This window comes from Hipposideros armiger, unplaced genomic scaffold (assembly GCF_001890085.2).
Source record: "Hipposideros armiger isolate ML-2016 unplaced genomic scaffold, ASM189008v1 scaffold_236, whole genome shotgun sequence".
In the NCBI taxonomy this organism is placed as follows: domain Eukaryota; kingdom Metazoa; phylum Chordata; class Mammalia; order Chiroptera; family Hipposideridae; genus Hipposideros; species Hipposideros armiger.
Window position 1 is genome coordinate 1,611,248 of NW_017731586.1, and position 21,366 is coordinate 1,632,613.

At 37.7% G+C, this 21,366-nt stretch overlaps 1 protein-coding gene across 1 annotated transcript in view; it reads right to left on the reverse strand.

Annotated features, from left to right (window-relative positions):
• GSAP (gamma-secretase activating protein) overlaps positions 1 to 21,366 on the reverse strand; it is a 79,522-nt gene that overhangs the window by 31,762 nt on the left and 26,394 nt on the right. The window contains exons 8-18 of the mRNA XM_019655143.1: positions 20,471 to 20,520; positions 16,871 to 16,975; positions 16,267 to 16,326; positions 15,301 to 15,344; positions 14,306 to 14,391; positions 9,488 to 9,565; positions 8,060 to 8,137; positions 4,191 to 4,283; positions 3,853 to 4,070; positions 2,203 to 2,272; positions 1,598 to 1,680 (exon numbers count right to left, since the gene is read on the reverse strand). Of these exons, the coding sequence (XP_019510688.1) occupies positions 1,598 to 1,680; positions 2,203 to 2,272; positions 3,853 to 4,070; positions 4,191 to 4,283; positions 8,060 to 8,137; positions 9,488 to 9,565; positions 14,306 to 14,391; positions 15,301 to 15,344; positions 16,267 to 16,326; positions 16,871 to 16,975; positions 20,471 to 20,520 (965 nt within the window). The remainder of the gene's footprint in view (positions 1 to 1,597; positions 1,681 to 2,202; positions 2,273 to 3,852; positions 4,071 to 4,190; positions 4,284 to 8,059; positions 8,138 to 9,487; positions 9,566 to 14,305; positions 14,392 to 15,300; positions 15,345 to 16,266; positions 16,327 to 16,870; positions 16,976 to 20,470; positions 20,521 to 21,366) is intronic.

Consider the following 21,366-nt stretch of genomic DNA (forward strand, 5'->3'; position numbering starts at 1 on the left):
CTTAAAATTCAGTTATTTACAGAAATAAACTTCCTCCATACAGAAGTGTGAAGTTAATGCTTTCTATAGTGACACGTGTTTATTAAGGGTGTAGCATTAAGAGCATTTGCAGATTAAAGAAGGGGGAAAATGGTTTTCATCACTGCTAAAGATAAGCATACATTTATAGAATCTCAGGATTAGAAGAGGCCTTTAAGGTAACCTCCTTCAACCACAAGAACTTTAAAGCAACGTGGTAAACCCTAAAATAAGCTTAGTACACAGGTGGTTATAACTTTTGGTTTTTTATATTGTACTTCTTGTAGGATGTCACTAAGTCCACAACCACTCCCCTGCCATATACTCATGGGAAATGCAAAAGTGGAGACATGCCTATCAGGCTGACATCTCACACAACATCCAGTTAACTTGTGCTCCATCTTTAAACACAACCCTGAGAACTAGAGGTCCTGTCCCTGCCCCCCAGATCCTGAACCTGACAGGACAGCGCAAACAAGAGAGGTGTGCCATGGGTGGTGAGGTGCGTTTCCTAACACTGGGTGGCTTAACCTGCAAACTTCCTGCCATGTTACCACAGAGTCTGTACGTATATTCACACGGGTTCTTAAAAGAAAACAGTGAGGACCTGAAGAATGAACAAGCTCAGGTCTTCGCCTTATAATTCTACAGTGAGGCATGAAACTTTAATAAGTTTAACAGTAAAAGACAAGAAGAAAGGGCCGTTAGGAAAACATCACCATTGTGCATACCAAAAACGTAAAAATCAAACTCAGGTGACGTATCTTTTTTAAGGACTGTATTTAGTTTAAGTACAAAATGGGAATTGTCACAATTTATCCTAGTACATATTTTCCTAGGACTGTGTTGCCTGAATTACATTTATTTTTCTAAATGCCTTTTTGTTCGAACCTCTGCCTCCAGACTAAGCGTGTAGTTCTAACATCTGTGTGTGACAGGAGAAGCAGAACCTTTTTCAGGGGGTGCCTGAAAGTGCTTTTCACTTTCTGAGCCAACAAAGCCCAGTTTATCGCACCACATTCAAGAGAAAATGAACAATGTTTTGGTCAGCACTTCCTAATAAAATAGAGGGCAATCTGGACCAACAGAAAGAAAAGGTTAAATGGAGTGAACTTGCTCAAGACGACTAACTTTCACTGTTGTAAAGCTCTAGAGTTATTGCAGATCTTCTTTATAAGGCTGGGAAAAGGAGTCATGAAGGTGCTAATCTACTCAGAGAATCTCTCAGATTAATAGCAGTGGTCCAGCGTTCCTCATTTATAAAACCCTAAGAAATGTTTTAATCCACTCTAGTCACTAATAAAAATAAAATACCATTTGAAGATGACAGAAGCTTAGTTCTGCTTGGTAGTAGGAAGAGTAACAAATATCCTGTACCTTCTCCTTCAACTGCTCTGTTCTATGGTCAACAGCAAGGATTCACTATTATTTTTCTGCCAGAAAAATATCAACTCAGTTCCTTATCAGTAAAAATCTAAATGAAATCACAATCTTGGTTAGTGTGACAGGGATATCTTACAACTGACCCACAACTGTGAGTCGATTTTAATTACACAAGGAATACAAAGCATTAACTTACTGTACTCCAAGTGAGAACGGAGGAATATGGCAAAAGTTTATCCAAGTTACTTGTCTCTGGGTATATGCGCCAATATGAAGAAGCTAAATAGGTTTTTAAAGAAAAAAATAGACATGGTTTAATAATACGGTAGTAGACATTGTAATTTGCCCAAATGAGCAAACCAACAAAGGTTTTCATCCTCTAAACCTTAACCACTATGATTTTATCTACTGATTAAAATGTTTAGGTTCTGCTTTTGACAATGAGAATTTTTAAAAATTATTTGGCACTTATATGTATTCAAATGGCATTATATCACTTCAAATAGAATCAGCCAACACAAAGCTAACAAAGTTACATTTTACTGAAAAAAATCACTAATGAGGTTATAGAATCAAAATCATATCCTATATTTCATCAGTCTCTGAACAGCCACAACTTCTCACAAAACCACAAGAGAATGAAATTTAATTAGCTGCTGGCTGCAATAGAGTAAAAAAAAAAAGTAATAATAAAGCTCCTAACCAGCGTTTTGACAGGTTGAGACATTATCAATTTACTGTTTTCCCTCAAGCAAAAGGGTCAAGGATTCAACTTAACATGCAAACATCAGCAATACCTACCAATTATAAACTCCTTAATGAGGTCAAATGAATGGCAGGCAGAGATGTTCTCAGAAACCCATTGAATAATCTTTAAAAAGTAAGAAGACAACTCTGTTACTATTTAAATCTGCACACTGCCCATATATGTGTGTGTGTGTGTGTGTATATATATATATATATTTATTTATTTATTTATATAAGAAGTATAATATATATATATATACATATATATATGAATCTTTTAAAATCTATATCTATTTTGGAATTGTCTAAAAATACACTCACTTCTATACTATCGTCAAGATACATAATGCAAGACTGTGTGGGTAAAACAGTATTATAAATAAGGTCCTTTTTACACATCTTTTTAATAAGTGCCTTTGGCTGGAATCCAAATAAGCTTTCCTCAACCTAATGTTTGTATTTGCTAGAGGAGGTCATATTCTAGCAAAGTACCAGTGGGAATAGCTGTGAGATACGGGAGAAAACAAACCCACTAAGCTTGGAGCAGTAGACCTGGGTCTGAATCCCAGCTCAGTAATGAGTGAGAACATTGTGACACTATTTAACTATTTTGAGCATCACTGTACCACCCTCCCAAGGGAGGGATAATCCCTGTGATATCAGCAGCTCTCTCATAAGTCTCCAAAACCATCCTCTGGAGGAGTAAAGCTCCTCGTTTTCCACCTTAGATTGCCAGGTACTCTAAGGCTTGCCAAGCCAATAAGATGTTTTAATTTCCAAATCTCTTCATGCTAACTGTACTTATTTCATAATTAGGTAATTTAATAAACTATTACCATAGATAAGTGAAATATGTCATTGGGTCAAAAAAGTTGGCTATTTTAGGAAGGCTGAAAGGCACGTCTCTAAAACACTTACTAAAAAACTAGGTGTAAGTGAGGCAACTATAAAAGATTGAGAAAAAAATTGCCCTATATACATAAATTGCTTTGAAATTATTGATCTCCTTAGGGAACAAAAAAGTAACAGGAAATCAGAGACAATACATTACTGGTTTTATGTAAGAAATATGATTATGAACTTCAATTAGCTGATATACAAATAAAGGGCCTTACTCTACATCAGAAGATAGGTGAATAAATGTACATTTATATGTTTTAGGTTAAAATAAAATGTTTACGATATCTTGTTTTTCAATTAACCAATCACCCATTGGTCCCAATTAAGTCTATTAAGAGGGTTTCTCCAACTTCACAGGATAGCTATAAAATTAAATGACAAAATGTGTAAAAGTGCTTTGTAAACTATATTATGCAATTAAAATGTAAACTATCTTCATTTAAAACGTAATAAATACAACCCATTGCACGACATACACCAAATACAGATAAGGTGGAAAAGTAGGTATTTGAGAAACTCATCATTTACTGAGCACTTCCTTAAAATGTTACTGATGGAGCTAAACCCTTATTCACAAGGTGGAAAAGAGAGCAGTCAGAGGAACAGACACACCCTCCCCGTCGGAGGTCTGGTTGGATGCATAAAAAGGAACATAAAAGAAGAATACATTCAAGTCAGGATAGAGACCATAAACCTCCATTAACTGTTAACAGATAAAAATAGCTTCTGTTCATTTTCAGCCACTACATAAATACATTTGACATTGTCTATTTGCCAATTTTTAAACTTAAACTATGTTTCCACCTTGGCTTCCAGGAACTGTGGGTCGTGGCCACAGGACAGCATGCAGTGTAGCACAGCCATCTTCTCACAGTCCAGCTGGGTGTTCCGTAGGAACTCTAATAAATATGACTGGTTGAGGGACGCTCTATAGAGCTTTCCAGAACACCAATCCAGTACCAGGGACCCTGACAGTGACTGCAAAGGACTATGAGGTAGCATATCAATCACTTCATTGTTTCCTGGAAGAAGAAAAAAAAGTAAATCAGCAAATAAAAGGACCCCCTCTCACATAAAAATAAACATTAAAGTAAAAACAAACCCCTATGGGCCATGTTGTGAGGGGAAAACTACAGCCATACCTGTCAAAAACAGACTGTGGCAGATCAGGTCTGGGTGTTGAATGTTAAGTAGATGAAAGAAATGACCAGGTAAGTAAACAGCCACATAATAGTCTGCAGAAAAGAAAGATTTAAGACATTTACATGTGGTAAGAGCTGTACCAGTACAGATAAAACCCAGAACATCACAGTATCCGTATTTTTCTTTGAATCTCTTAAACACAAAAGTTTAACCACAATGTGATACCAATCTCTCTGATGTCAGGACATTTCTTCTTATTAGCCAGATCTCATTTATTTCTATCTGTGGCTAATTTTCATCAGACGTTTAGCCATGATTACCTTAATCTGTAGTTTTGTTTCTAAGTGAATTGTGGATTTATATGAATCTAAATGGTCTTTGGGAGCAAATTAGAATAAAAAATGCTAAGCAACATGAATCGTTCCTTAATCTGATAGGCTGGGAATAGCTTATAATGGGAATTTCCTTCAGTTTCTGCCAGTTTGGGAAAGCTCTAAAATTTAGTTTCCTATGTTTGACCACTCATCATCATCACCATAGTCCTCCTCATCTCTGTTGTCACTGCTATTGTCATCATCATCATCATCATTTTGTTTAGAGAAACTTTAAATTGATATTCATCAAAACAATCTCTGCAGGCATTCTGACACTGTATGAAGTCCTCATTTATTTCCTTGCATACCTAGCTACCTAGAATTCACGCCTTCACGGACTCTGCACTAGATATTTTTATACCAAGAACATTTGTATACAGATTGAACCAAGATATAAAAATAGATTTCTGGTCAGTGGGAGGGTAGAAGTACCAATATTATTTTACGATCGTAGGAAAACAAAAATTGACATGATAGTAGTGAATTTCATATAGATAAAACATTTAGATTATAAGTGAGCTAGATGGAAACTTACTTTTCTAAGAAGCAGAGAAATATATGCTAATCATTTGCATAGGAGGTATTCTGCACAAAGGAAGGGAAAGAGGATGTAAAACTCTAACCAGTTGACTTACAAGTGTCCTTTCAGTCACCAAGGATTAAGTGATGTTAAAGTACCTAGCACAAATGGGTCAGTAATGTAATTATGGCAAACCTTAAATAGCAAAACACAAATAATAATATAGGAGGGCACAGTGATAAGGTTTTGGGCATCACATGACCTAGGTTAACGAGTTAATTAGAGTGGCACTATTTCCTTGGAGGAGGGGACATTTGGAAATACATGAGGGTGTTGTGGGTTGTCACAATCATTGGGGTGAAGAGGGGATTCCTACAGACATTCAGTGAGTGGGCTCCAGGGATGTTAAATGCCTCACTGTGCAGGGCATTCTCAAACAAAGAATTATTGTCGCACCAAAAATGTCAGTACTACCTGTTGTGGGCTGCATGATGGCCTCCAAAGATGTTTATGTGCTAATCCCCAGAGCCTGTGAGTACATTACCTTAAGTGACAAAAGAGACCTTGCCGATGTAATGAAGGATCTTGAGACAGGGAGAGTATCCTGGATTATCCAGTGGACCCAGGGTAATCACCAATGTTTTTGTAAGAGGAAGATTTGACTACAGAAGAGAAGACCATATGACGAAAGAGATTGAAGTGATGTGGTCACACCCCAAGAAATGCTAGCCTCTAGAGGGGACAAAGAATGCATTCTTCCCTAGAGTCTCCATAAAGACCCATTGCTGCCCACATGTTGATTTTAGTTCCTCAAGATTCATTTCAGAATTCTGACCTCCAGAACCATTAGAGAATGCTTGTGTTCTTTTAAGTCCTAAATTTACAGTGATTTGTTACAGCAGCAATAAGAAGCTAACATAGTGCCCCTGAAAAGAGACACTAAAAGAAGCCTGGGCACACATCTCAGCCTTTCTAAGCCTCGGTGTCATTATCTGTACAATGGGGATATCATCAAGCAGAATTATTGTAAAAATCAAGATAACTTAAGTAAAATAGCATACAGTATTCATTTTTGAAATAGTAGCTTTTTATTTATAAACATATCTTTCTTATAGAGAGATGCTTGCAGATTCATGGAAAATTTCCCCAAAACACTATTCTTTAATATTTCAATCAATATAAGCCCCTTTCAGTCAGGTGACAATTTAGGAAAATTGCATGCAATTAATAGCAAAACATACATCACTAAAAAAAGCAATATTGGGATGGCCGAGTGGCGCGTTGGTTAAGAGCTGGCTTGGGACCCCAGAGGGCCCCGGTTCGGATCCCACATATGAGACCAGTGACACTGCCCTCTACAGCTAAGATGCTGAACAACAGCTCAACCTGGAGCTGGGCTGCTGTGAGTCGCCGGCAAAGGCGTAGGCTGCAGCCCCTGTGGCAGTGGGTTGCCATGGGCTACCGTGTGTGGCCAGCAGCCAGCGTAAGCGGCCAGCAGCTGCAGTGAGTGGCCGTCCAGAAGCCAGCGACTGATCTGCCTCACCCGAGAAGAGCACAATGATAGTGCCAACATGGGCCAGTGAAGCAACGTCCTCCACAACTAGACTGAAGAACAAAAGGACAGCAACTTGTCTGTTCCCCTTCCCCCAATTCCCCAATTAAAAATAAATAAATAAATAAAGCAATATTGCTGTCATAAAAATTACCTCTAGAACAGTTTTACTTGGGTATAATTTTGTATCAATAAAGTAAAATGTGTTTAAGATGGAAAAATGACCTATGTAAGATAGGTTATTTTCACAAAGCTCTAGTATTTCTGCCCTTTTCACATTCTGAAGACCATAGATTAAATCACGCCTACCATTTTCAAGAGTCATTCTCAGGGGTGAAAAAAGAAAAGAAAGGAAAAGATACCTTTGACCTCACAAAATGCCAAGTATTTTTTTAGTGGAAAGTTTCCCACATCACTCTTGAGATAGGATGCTCATATATAGCATTGCTGACAAGAATTGAGTCCCAGACCCAAGAAAGAAATCTTGTCTTTATCTCTCTTACCACAGGAAACATTATCACAAGGCCTCTCTAAGGCAATTTCCCACAAGTTCAGAGTTCGTGATAAAACTTGCCACATACTGGCCCACTTTGCATAAGATATTTTACCTCACCTATAGTATCATTCAAAAAAAATTCTTATTATGAATATTCATATTATTTTGGTTCTAAGTTTGCCCAGTTCCCTCACATCACACCTGCCTAAACCTTTGTCATGATAGTAGCTTTTCCATTTTAAATATGTGCCATGTCTCATATGTAGACAAGCAATGGTTTGGTTGTTTAGTCTTGTGCTGACCTGTTCGTGCCCACATCCCAATTAGCATGGAAAACCTGCTTTCACTCAAGTGGTACAATAAGCCCCTTCTTTATTTTCTTCCTTATAGACTCCCTTAATGCCACTCAGGTTCCCTTTACCATATTTACGCAACGAAAAACAACTCACTCAAGCTGATCCATAAATCACTTGTGGGACTTGGAAGCTCTTAGCAACTGGCAACAGGGAAAGGGCCATTTTCCAAATGCCTTTGTCCTCTCTAGGCTCAAGGGCCAACATCATGTATTATTTCTCATAGGCTTTTAGGGGGCACCTCATGCACTGTCATCATTGTTATACTAACAAATGGCTTTTAGGATTGCTACTAAAAACCTAAGAAAGCTCACAGTGTAGGTTCTCTACAAAGAGAGATGTATTCCTCCTCCCAAACAACCCTTCCCCCGAAAAGGCTAATGGAGTTGGACTGGGGAGAGGTTGTTTCCAGAGAAAACCTTCTCCTATCAGGCTTCAAAAAGGTCAGTGATCCAAGTCCCAAAGAGGCTTGAGAAAATGGGGTGCCTAGAGAAGAAAACAGATATAGAAGACTGAGGCATACATGTACTGGAAGGAAGGCTCAGAACAGAGATGCCTCTCCCTCTCACTCACCAAGGTTGAGAAAAGTAATGCCCTTTGTCACACGTGAGTCAGCACTCCCGAGAGCAGCAGTGAAGGTCTTGCTGTGCCCTGTGAAGAGGGAAGCCATGAACATGAAGCCAGAGAATGCATGTTAAGGAACAAAGAGCTGGAGTTCCACGCAAGGCAGTGACTCTATATAATACTCTCAACATTTACTACCTGTGACACCGATAAAGCAAGCCTCTTTAACTTCTAGGTTCCCCACCATTCTCCAAAAGCCAGCATTGAAGGTGGATGAGCTGAGTGCAGTCACATTCCAGGAGTTGTTCTGGGCTTAATCTTAGATCTTAACAGGTTGGTTGTGCCGAGAGGGAAGGATCCAAAGGAATCTACTTAAGGATCCAAGAGACAGAGGAGACCAGCTGGCTCATTGACACACCCCTGAAGTCACCAAGACGCTCTGAGACGTCTCTGAGTCACTTAGAAATACCGCTTTGAGGTAGAAAGGGTAGTAGACTACCTACTACACCTAGTGTTTTAGGCTTCACTTTCCACTCTTCTAACTCTTCATCTTCAGGAAAGTTTTATTTACTAATTTTAATCATCAGTCATTAGGAAAATGTGTAAAAACTTTCCACAATATATCAAACTTATACTATTAAAACATCCCTATATGTCTAGTTTGAAGTTACTTTTAGTTTCTTCATTATTGAGTAAGTTATTGAACTTTTTTATCTCAAACTCCAACTTCTGAAGAAAAATATTAAGTGCTCCTGCAGAATAATAAACTCTGGTGTGGTCTGGCATAAAATTTCTCACATTTTGAAAAAAATCCATCTTTAAAAATTTTTAACTCTACCCATAGTATAGGCTATATAAATACTAACTTGAAGAAACTAAACAAGCAAAATAAACATTCCTTAGCATGGGTCAGACTTAAACTGTTAAGAGGGTACACTGCGACTGACTTCAGAGCAGAAAACGTTGGGCATTTCACTCTGCTCCCCAGGCTGGCTGTTGGCATATCAATTTCTTGTACAACAGATGTGTGAAATGAAATAAATGTATCTTAGTTCTAAGACCTGTTAAAGTCTGAGATCATGAAAGTTTCAAACTAAATCCTTATATACCTCTGTAAGTTAAGTCTGTTGATACTTTCTAATTAGTAATAATAAAAAAGAAACATACTTTGGGCAAATACATCCATTAGGATTGGTCTACTGGCCTAGAAAAGATATAGGTCAGGATAAAAAATATATAATATATGAAAATAACTTGCTAACTTAATATTTATCACTAGTGAATTTCTTCAGGAAACATGTATTATATAAGTATATAGGTATAGAATGTACTGATAAAATTTTTTACGAAGTAATAAGACTTTAAAATGCATCAAATTTGCTACTATTTGGAAAAAGTGATTATGCAAAAGTAAAACATAAAATAAATGAAAAGTACCTTTATGAAAGTAAAACACTGAATACGTGATTTGTTCCCAAGAGTCAAACTTCGGGCTGTAACATACACACAAACTTCCTAGAAGTAAGAAGATAATTAGTAGAGCTTAGTAGAATCATAGACTAATAAAAAGTTTCCTAAGCCACTTAACCTTACTGCCATTCCTTTAGATTATTCCCAAATTCTAGAAATGGTACATTAACAAGTTGCTATCAATTTTCAATTTAACACTTAGTCCATACACACCATAAGCAGTGTATTGTGGTTGGCTACTGAAGGGCAGGAGAGCAAATGGAGACACAATCCTGGGTAGGAAGTCGTGAGAGACTAGAGAAGTGTCCAGAGCTTCATGCCATTCTCCTAATATACACGCACTGCTCTGCCTTCTTATCTAGCTTGCCTTCCAGTCATCACTAATAGCTATAGAGCCTAGTTTATCAAAAATGTGTCTCCTCTTTACAGAAAATTTCCAGTCTTCTTATTTACCTAGAATAAAAAGCAAATTGGGTAATCTCATGGGGAATAAGAGCACATGTGGTGTGCGAGCCCCCTACCCACCATATTTAGGTGACAAAGGGCCTTGGCTAGAGGGCAAGGGAGGGAGGTCCCGGCACAGGGTGGCCTTTCTGGATGAGCCCTGATGGCCTTCCCTTAAGCCATCTCACTCCAGGACACCCTCAGCCTTCCCAGCTCCTTCAATGTGCAAAACCGCACATCATCTCCAGCAACTGTTGCTATATGGACAGTAGATAATGTCCATCAATGGCCTACAAATGAGGGCATTATGCTTAAACTGATACTTCATTCTAATAACAATGTTGATGTCATTAACTAAAATAGGAGATTTCCCTGATGCGAAGGAACTTGACAAAGAGTCTGGAAGCCTGGGTTCTCGTCCTCAAGCTAATATTTAATTAGCTGTGTGGATTCAATCCTTACACTACTTCAGCAAATCGCAATATTTTCTCCATTGTACTGCACTCGTTTCTTTATCAAAGAATCACGGTAGTAAAAAAGCCCCCTGAGAAGGTTTAATGATTATTATAAGCATTCTTTATAATATTGACCATTTGTGCCTATTCTTAATGACATTTAAGACTGCAATGTATTGTTAAAAGTACATATTATTGCAATATCTTAAACACAAAATAAAAAAGAATAGCTTTATCAGATTAGAGTATCAATTCTGTCAGATATAAAATTACTATTATGGTTACTGAGCATACACTGTCACTTTCTCTAAAATGACAGCAAACTCACTAAGAATAAAAGTAATGCTATACTGAAGCATAAACAAAAATAATAATTATAAGAGTTGCAAAAGTCCCATGTAGCACTTTGATTACTTTCATATAGTAAACATACTGCCAGCAAAAAAAAAAGCTGGTTCATTCTGCTCTTTTATGTTCCATGATCATAAGGAGAAAGACATGTTTAGTCAACAAAGTTAAAAGTTCAGCCTCTCTAATAAGAAAGAAATAAAAATTAAAATAAAGCACCATATTTTTCCTTTTAAATCAGTAAAGTTTTAAAAACGATAATCAGTTCTGTCAAGGGAACAATAGGGAGAACATTCTCAAATAATAGTGATGAAAGAGTTAACTAGTACAACCTCCCTAAAAAATAAATTTTTCAGAGAATTAAATATAGTCATAACTGTTGACCCAGTAATAATTCACTTAGGAATCTATCCTGAGGAATAAACATGAAATGTTAACAATATAAAGAAGATGGGGCCAGCAGAGTGGCTCAGTTGGTTAAGAGTTAGCTTAAGAGTGTGAGCTCTGAGCAACAGGGTCACCGGTTCGATTCCCATATGGGCCAATGACGCTGCGCCCGAGCTTAGCTGCAGCTGAGCTACCAGCAGGTGGCAGGAAGGGTCAGCTGGTGAGAGCATGTGCTCCTAACAACAAGACTGCCTGTTTGATTGATAGTGGGCTATGCCCACCACCAACTAAGGCTGAACTTGGCACCTTGAGCTGAGCTGCCGCCTGGATGGCTCAGTGGATAGAGCGTGTGCTCTTAACAACAAGGCTGCTGGTTTGACTCCCACATGGGATGGTGACTAAGCCCACTCACAACTAAGATTGAACACAGCACCCTGAGCTTAGAGACCACAAGCTGCCAAGGGGCAGCTAGATGGCGACGGAAGGACAACAACTTGGCTGGTCCTCTTCCCCAATTCCCAACACTGTTCCCCTCCCCCAACTCCCCAATTTAAAAAAATAAATAAATAAAAAATAAAGATCACAACCTCCATTCTAAGAAAATCCTCCATACACCTTCCTTTAGAGAATAGAGGTTATTGTTTTCCTTGTTTTGAAGAAAGTTAAAGTGAGATGTAGGATAAGTGTACCCAGTTGCATACACTGAGAGCCATATCAGATCTCATAAGCAAATATTTCCAAATAGTTACATTGTGGCTTAGTTTCCCCTCCCAATCCCAAAGGGGAAAAAAGTCACAGCAAGGTGATATGGGGTCTGCACAGGCTCTGAAAAGCTATCCTGCCCACAGAATTTTCTTTGATAATGTAAATATTCTATACCTGTGCTGTCCAATATGGTAGCCCCTAGCCACACATAGTTACTGAGCACTTAAAATGTGGCTAGTGTGACTGAGGAACGCCTTTTTCATTTTATTTAATTTTAATTAAATTTAAATCACCACACGTTGATAATGGGTACCATAGTGAACAACACAGCTCTGGAGCACTGGTTCTCAACCCTAAAAGTGCATTAAACTTACCTGGGCTCATAGATGCACAGGTGCCACCTTAGATCAACTAAATCAGAATCTCTCGGGTTGAGACTCAGGCATCAGTATTTTTAACATTGGCCAAAGACAAATTAATTAAATTCTCTAAGCTTCAGGAAATTAATTAATTTCTTCATCTATCAATAAAGAAAATATCGAACCTACCTAATATGGTCATTATGTAAGAATTAGGTGAGATAAATGATAGCTGCTATTATCATTACTCCAGAACAATGTTGCTGCTATTTACAAGTTGGGTAAAGTCGCAATTTTAAAAAACAAAGCATGCTCTTAATGGTGCAACCAGGGATATTTAATAAATAGTCATCAATGATGAAGATAACATCTCCACATTGGCTAGCCTTCAGGAAACCATTTGGACAATGAAAGCTATTAAGAACAAAGTTGTCTGAGGGAAATTATCTCATTGCAAAAGTCTCTACAAAATGCTAAAACACGGGCCTAATTCTCAAGTGAAATATCACTTCCTTCCTTAAACTTCTCAAGACTGGTTTATGGAGGGCTGAGGGAGACATGCAATGGTCAGGGGGAAAAAATTGGGATGAATTATGAAAGAGTGAGGCAGAAAAGGGTGTAATTTTTATGATTAAGAGCAGGAAGGAATGTCTCAGAGGGAGAGAAAAACAGAGATGCACTGGCTGAACTAGAACATATTCGAAGATACTAGTATCTTCCATTAAACCTCCAATATATGCTCTCATGGCTTCCTATAATTCTCACTCATAATATTTATCATGCTTCTATTTAAATAAAATGTGTGCACTTATTTAATATAAAAAATTCACACCAAATAGTAACCTCTATATTAATAAATACTAGGTCAGTTTTAGGCCAGCCGAGTGGCGCGATGGTTAAGAGCTGGCTTGGGATGCCAGAGGGCCCCAGTTCGGATCCCACATATGAGGGTCAGTGACACTGCTCTCTACAGTTAAGATGCTGAACAACAGCTCAACCTAGAGCTGGGCTGCCATGAGTTGCCAGCGAAGGCGTAGGCTGCAGCCCCTGCTGCAGTGGGTTGCCATGGGCTACCGTGTGTAGCCAGCAGCCAGCTTGAGCGGGCCAGCAGCCAGCGTGAGCGGCCGTCCAGAAGCTGGTGACTGATCTGCCTCGCCCGGGAAGAGCGCAATGATGGTGCCAACTTGGGCCAGCGAAGCAACATCCTTCACAACTAGACTGAAGAACAAAAGGACAGCAACTTGTCTATTCCCCTTCCCCCAATTCCTCAGCGCTGTTCCCATCTCCCCAATTCCCCATAATAAAAAAATCTTTACAAAAAAAAAAAGACTAGGTCAGTTTTGCTAATCATTGTATCCCCAATAGCTAGCATACAGTAAGTGCACTATAAATGTTGGCTTAATGAATACCATATATAATTTGGCTTTAAAGAAATACAATTTTAGTCCAAGTGCAACTTAACTCCACTTAAGTCCGGATACTAAAAAATGACTATTACATTTAGTTACTAGAATTGATTATTTAGATAACTGTTGATTATTTAGATAACCAGATTCATTCATGTAATCATACTCCTCTCCTCTCATTTTTAGGTACTCGTTTTTCCCCTCTTGATTTTCTATATCTACAATGTACAATATTCTGTTAAAAGGCAGAATATTGTACATTAATAACTTTATGTCAAGCTTTGGTTGCTAGCTTAGTAGGCTACAGCATGGCTCTTAAAGTAGCCAAGTACATAGATTTAGAACCCAAACACATCAGTAAGCCTGAAGCAAAAAGCAACCCCGTCACCATGCCATTTGTTAAAAGATGAAGTGGGTGAGAAAATGTAGATTGATTAAATGAGAACCCATGCCTGCTATTAGAACAATAACACAAAAATATAACTATTAGAACAATAACCCTGTTGACAGCAGAAATGTAAAATTACAGTGGAGAAGATAATCTGGTATATAAAACTCCATATAATCACTTATGTAAATGTGTCTGTGTTATATTTCACTCTCAAGATCCATATAGCTAAACGGCTAAATTTTGTATAGAACTCTAGTTGAATAAATTGATAAATGCAACCCTGGCTCTACCTGTATGGTTGGTAAAAATGCACAGAGTCAGGTATTTGGATAATTTCTCTTGGTCTTGAAGATCATCACATCCAAAGTTGACAAGCCTAAGAATATAAAAGGTATGAAATTGTGAATGCATTTAAAAAATACGTTCCCTCAAAAAGGGTGGTAATTACTAAAATATACCCACAGAAGTAGAAACATGAGAAATTTAAGTAGATAACATGATTTTTTGGTTAAAAAAATTCTGTAAAACAGTGATTTAAAAAAAATACATGGTACATAAATGGTGTGGACTGGGCAACAGAGAAAAAAATATATTACTTTTAGCTTACATTTTTATAACTTTTTCTGATTTAGAGTAGTGCATATACTGCTTCAAAAGAAGTACAACTGAATGTTCATATAGGATGAGATAAAGCTAGTGAAACACTTAACAGTTTAGGATTATCATTACTTTAATTCAAGAAGACTTCCATTTCTTCTGTGCACTATTGGCTTTGTGTTTATTTTTTCAAAAGTCTTTCATGTTTTTACTACATTTAAAATAGACTGGGGGAAAAACATGTCTTTTGTATAAAGAGAAAAACAGAAAAGCAGTAAAGCAGTAGACTCAGGTGAGCTACGAGTGGATTGACCTGTGACATCCTCTTTAATGGCAACAAGAAAAGGGTTTTGATGTTTGATTTTAAATGTAGCTGTCTCTGACTCATCAGATCCTTTATTGAATCACAGGGAGAAGAGCACTTCCATAGAGCAAAACAAATGGAAATGCCCTACAGAAACAAATGGCTACAAAATCAATACGATTGACTTTGCATGGAAAAACCCTGTGTTCATGCTTGATAAAACTGCATATATTCACTATAGAGAACAGAAATATAAAAGAAGATACACACACACACACACACATCAAATATTTCTTTTATTTGCATGCTATAGATTAGATATAAATATAATCATTCTGCACATGAGTATCTATAAAAATTAACAGTAATCTATGAATAACTTACTTAAATCCTGAGTCACTTAATGATATGTCCAAAGGTGCTTCAAACTGTCAAAAAATCAGGGGAAAACAAACAAAAAAAGACATTAAGTGATGAGAGTTCTGAAAACCAGTGCAAGTGTAATTGCCTAATGATGAAGAGCACATTTAACCATCATCATCTTCAAGTTATTCCCCAAATCCACAGCAAAGAAATTCCATCAAGAACATTCTAGAGTTTACATACAATCACAAGCTTGATGCATATTTATTTCTCAAAGGGCTAACACTTGGCAAACTTTGCCTCAGATTTTAATATCATAAATGGGTTGTATGATAAACCAATTGGAAAGAGTAAACTTTTACAAGACATAGATGACCACATAAGAAGGGAAAGACTATGTGTCTTTAGAAAGACAGTGGATGAGTCAAAAGGAGAGGGGAGCAGAAGAAATAAATGAAATTCTTACAATAGTATGATGCCAATCTACATTAGACACCAATATTAGTTCTAGTCAAGAAGAATAATATACTGTCCATTACTGATAAAACTATTTATGACTTACCTCAAGGCTAGCATTCCAAATAGCTTTTTTAGGAATCATGCTAGAGTTTCACTAATTAAACTATACACTCACATTGACTATTTACCTTATTCTCAAATCCATCAACCTCACAGGTTCTCTGGTATCAAATGACTTATAACCACTTAAAGCTATCTCCTACAGACCATACCTATTACCTTCTACTAATCCTCACTCTTGTCTCTTTAATGAGACGCATTCAGTTAGCAGAAATTTCTTGTGTGTGCTCTTCTAATCACCTATATTAATTGCATTTGTTATAGAGTTGAAACTTCAAAATGGTAAGGGCCATTTTACTTGCTCACACAAGTGACTGACACATGAAGACTTAAAATGCTGATAACTCTCTTTAAAAGGGGGCAACGTGTTATAAAATTTCCTGTAGCCAAATCATTCTCTGGACTTACCATTAAGTTAAAATTCTCATCAGCACAAAACTGAATACATTTTAAGATACTCCTCGATTTCTAAAAGAGAAAACAGAATAAATGATATATTAGCCTAAAAATCAACAAAAACACTAGTTAAAAAATAAAAGAGGGAGAGAAGGAAGCAGCCAAGAAGCAAACAGTAATGAAAACCTTTTTGTTATTTAAAAAAAAAGTTTTAATAGTTGTTTCATTTTTCAATTACAGTTGACAAACAATATTAGTTTCATGTGTAAAACATAGTGATTAGACATTTATATAGCTTAGGAAGTGATCACCTTGATAAATCTAGTACCCATCTGACACCATACATAGTTATTACAACATTATTGGCTATATTCCCAGTACTGCACTTTACATCCCCATGACTGTTTTGTAACTACCAATTTGTACTTCTTAATTCCTTCCTCCTTTTCACCCACTCCCCCAATCCTCCCCAGCTGGCAACCCTGTTTCATTATTTTTAATAAATCTTCACTGACTGCCCCATCAATGAAAATGCAGTGATTAATAAATTACAGTTATGACAATGTTAAAATTCAATTGTACCTATAAAAAGGAGGGCCAGTGGACTAGTTTTTACCTTCAGGTCAATGTAGTATAATCTCTGCTCTGACATATCCCACTGAGCCCAAACAAAATCCTCTGCTACTCTCTGTCTTGGGAGATGGCCAGAATTTTTAATCACCTAAAGAGACAAAAAGATTTCGGAAATAACTATTTTAAAGGAGAACAGATCTGGAATTCATTATTATTTTGCATATACTATCTTTATAATACATGTAAATATTTCCATAGTTTATTTTTAGCAGCCCCCCAACCCCCAGCACATACACATGGAAAGTCTCTCCAGAAAAGATTTAAAGCATCATTTCATTACTTGCTCTTCCCAAACACTTTATAATATACTCTTTTATTCTATTCCTAGTTTAGCAGACAGGCTGGTTTTGCTGAGTGAGGCAAGCCACACCTAACACAAATCAACAGCTAGGTTAATAGAAGATTGAGAGCTTCCTGTTCTGGGCATAACCCACTTAGGTCTCTGCCAACGAGAGGCCCTCACAGAGGCTGGGGTGCCAAGGAAAACTTCAGGCCCAAAACAAAGGCAAAACTCTTCACCCCTGTGTTCCTACAGTGCTTTGGGACACTTTTATTTGAGTTAATACTCTAAGTCTCCCCCAGTGGGGCACTCTTCTGTAACACCTTTATATCCTCAACACTTGTTTGAAAGAAGGGAAATGAAATAAGGTATGTCAATTGTCAAGGATATCACAAGTTTAATACAAGAAATTAAGAATTTGCTTTCCTCAAAATGCTTATATAGCAAAAGTAATCTATATTGGGGCAGATGAGTAAAGAATGTAGACGGGTTGAGGTAGAAGAAACGAGGAAAAAGGGAACATGAGAATGGTCCATTTTCATGCTGAAACCCCCATATCCTAATTTCTCCACTGAGGCTAACTTGGAACTCTAGGGGGACACAGGGCAAGCAGAATTGTGCACCTCTATTTCTGGCTTGCCAAGGTCCATTACATTTAGGACGGAGGAAAGTGATACTGAGAAAAGACCCAAGCATGCTTGTTTGTCTCTAAACCTTGGACAGCCATCTTGTTTCCATTTCTCTGAAATGTGTTAGGCTGGGTAGATTTGGGAACTGTTTCCAATGAAGGTATATACTGACAAGAACCTGATTTTGGTGACTCAGGTTTACATCTTAGTTTTGTCCCTCTCAGGAGCGACCTCAGCTCTGTGAGTCTTGGTTGCAGTGTTCCCTGTAAAAACGGGGATAATTACAATGCCACCTCTGTCATGCAGGGATGTTGTGAGGGATATGCAGAACCACACACTGCCTTAACTAGCGATAGTCTAAGCCTTTATGAATAAGAGCAAAAGTGCCTCACCGAAGGGCACACGTGGATGAAGGAATGCTGGGGCTGCACTGACTTGGCCAGGAGAATCCTTTCTGGGCTGCTGACGAGTGACCCTGCCCTCACTCTCTCTGCAGTGTCTTTTCCCCTCTTCCAAACAGCCAGTGCTTTATCTGTGCCCCTTCCCAGTTTCTGACCCTGACTTACTTATCTCACTCTCTCCTCTAAATTCTCATCACTGGCTTTGGGATTCTGCTTTGGTCTTTCCTCTCTGGCCTGACCCTTTTCTGACCACTAGCCCTGACCTTGCCCTCCATTCACTTAGCCACTGGTGGCCCAGAGCTCTAGCCACACATGTCCTTCTGGTCATTTTCTAGCCCGGCCTCTTTCTTTTAGGCAATCAATAGTAGATACATATTAACATATGCCATTTTTGGGCCAGCCGAGTGGCTCGTTGGTTAAGAGTTGGCTTGGGAGCGCAAGCTCTGAGCAGCAGGGCCGCCGGTTTGAATCCCACATGGGCCAGTGATGCTGCGCCCTCTACAGCTAAGATGGTGAACAACAGCTCAACCTGGAGCTGGGCTGCCGTGAGTCACTGGCGATGACATAGGCTGCAGTGGAACTGCAGTGGGACTGCAGTGGGCTGCCATGAGCTACCGGCAGCTGACAAGAGCTGCCGTGAGCTGCCGTGAACAGCCATCCAATGGCCAGAGACTGACTGCCTCAGCCGGGAAGAGTACAATGACTACAATACCAACATGGGCCAGTGAAGCGACACGCTCCACAACTAGTCTGAAGAACAAAAGGACAGCAACTTGTCTGTTCCCTTTCCCTGATTCCTCAAAGCTGTTCTCTCCCCTGATTCCCCAATAAAATCTTTAAATAAATAAATAAATAAATAAATAAATAGATAAATGCCATTTTCCATTTCCATTTTGTTCACATAACTTTAAAATTAAAATCTTCAGAGAAAGACTATTTTGATGTAGACTATTTAAATATTGAAGGAAATAATTTTTAATATCAATACTATATTAATATCTCATATAAATTGTCAAGAAAAAGACAACCCAGTAGAAAAAATAGACAAGGCTACAACTAAGCAATTTTCAGAAAAGCAAATTCAAATAGCCACTAAGCATAGTACATGCTCTCAAACTCACAAATATAAAGGGAAGTAAAGGCTAAAACAATAATGATTGCAACTTATTCCCATCAAATTGGAACTTTTTAAAAAAGACAAATAAAAATAAACAAATAAAAATAAAATTAAAGAAAAGACAAATATACCTATTAGTGGTACATATAGAGGGAAAGGGTATTGGTTACACTTTGGTTGTAAAACTGAATTGTTACCAATTTTTTGGGAAACAATCTGGCAAAATCTATTAAAATTTATTAAAGCATATATCCATCAATTATATACATCCCTGAGGATTTAGCCCCAAGAATATATGTACCAAATATGTGAAGCTATAGAAACAAAAACATTTGAGACAATTTCTAATGCAAACAAGTAAAAGAAAATATTGGCAATCAAGTGAATGTAAGTCTGTGGGAAAATGGGTGAAAAACTGTGTACTTCCATGCCAGGGACTATTACATACTTCTAAAGAGATTGAACTGGAACTATTCTTGTTAACTTGCAGGTAATTCCACAAAGTTGAATGAGGAGTGAGTAATAAACAATCCCCTGGGTGTGTCAGAGGTGGAAATGGTAGATAATACAGGTAGAGAGAAGAGTATGAAAGGATACATACCAGGCTGTGAACGAAAGTTGAAGGTGAAAAGGAGACGGAGAATGGAAAACATGGGAAAGAAAGGAAAGAAAACAGAACTATATAAAACCCCAGCACATATGCTATGATCTCATGTATTATATGTGTGTATATGTATCTACGTATAAAAATTAGAGAAAAAAGTTCTACCTCTATTTAGTAACCTATACGGATATCCTGATATATGAGGTAAAAAGCAAGAAAGAAAAACTGCAAATTAATATATATGGTACAATTCTACTTTGGTAAAAACAACGGAATCCTTGTATATGTGCACTGAGCAAGGTAAAATGTGTGGAAAGAGTCACACAAAGCTGTCATTATTAGTTATCTCAGGGGACTGAGATTGGAGGCTGAGGGGGGGACATTTAACTCTTTCATGTCTTATATTTCACGTTACAACAGTAAGTCTATAATTTTAAAGACATCAAATAAAGAAAACATTATGTTTCTGTAAAATTAATCTATCTTGAACAGACTAGACATGTCACCTTTTGTGGAAAACACTCTGAAGCAAAAGGAATTTCAAATATTTACCACTCTATTTCCATCTTCTTGGATGACTTGGATATGAAATTGTTCAATGTCTTTAAAAAAAGAAACAACAAAAAGATAATTTAACCTTCATGAAAAACATGAGTACTTTTTTCACCTAACCATTGTAAATAATTTTTTTATTAAAAAAATGCAGATTAAAGAACTGGCTGAAAAATATTATCATAAAAATCTCACAATAAAGGTTCAAAACACAGCCCCCCTTTCTCCACCCTCCCTTACAGTCTGTTTCAAGCCCAGCATTTACTCTGCTCCCAATATGGACAATATATGAAGCATTTAACCTTTCTGCTCCCCAGGGTTGCCTCAACAAGCATTTGCCTCCCCTGTTCCATCCATCTTATATACAGCTAATAGGGGATCATTTGACAGGGTTTTCAGTTTCCAAATACCAGATACCTGTTTGTATGAAAATATTAGATAGAAAACTCATTATGCAAGATCTCTGGGGGAGGCATTTTTATAGGGATCAATTTCACATTAACAAAACTAAACATTTTGGGTCGATTTGTAGGTGGTCCCTTTCTCTCAGTAAGCAATTTAGATTCATTTGCTATACTTACCTTCTGCCAGTGCTAGATACAAAACGTGAGACAGACAGTGGGTGAGAGCATAGGGACTGAGCACAAGCCTAAACCCTCAGGTCTGTTCTCCCAATTATAAATCAGCAGTTTCATCTTACAGCACAAAAGACTGCTTCGTAAATAAGATACATCAGTGAATTTTGTCCTTTCTCCTCCCAGGCCCCAACTTGAAAATATCACTAAAGGATGTCGCAATCTTATTTGCCTCTCCCTGAATTTGGCCATGTCCTCAAGTTCTGCCATGGATTTCTTCTTGCTTCCAATGCTTTCCTCTCTCTCCCTGCCTAAGCCTCT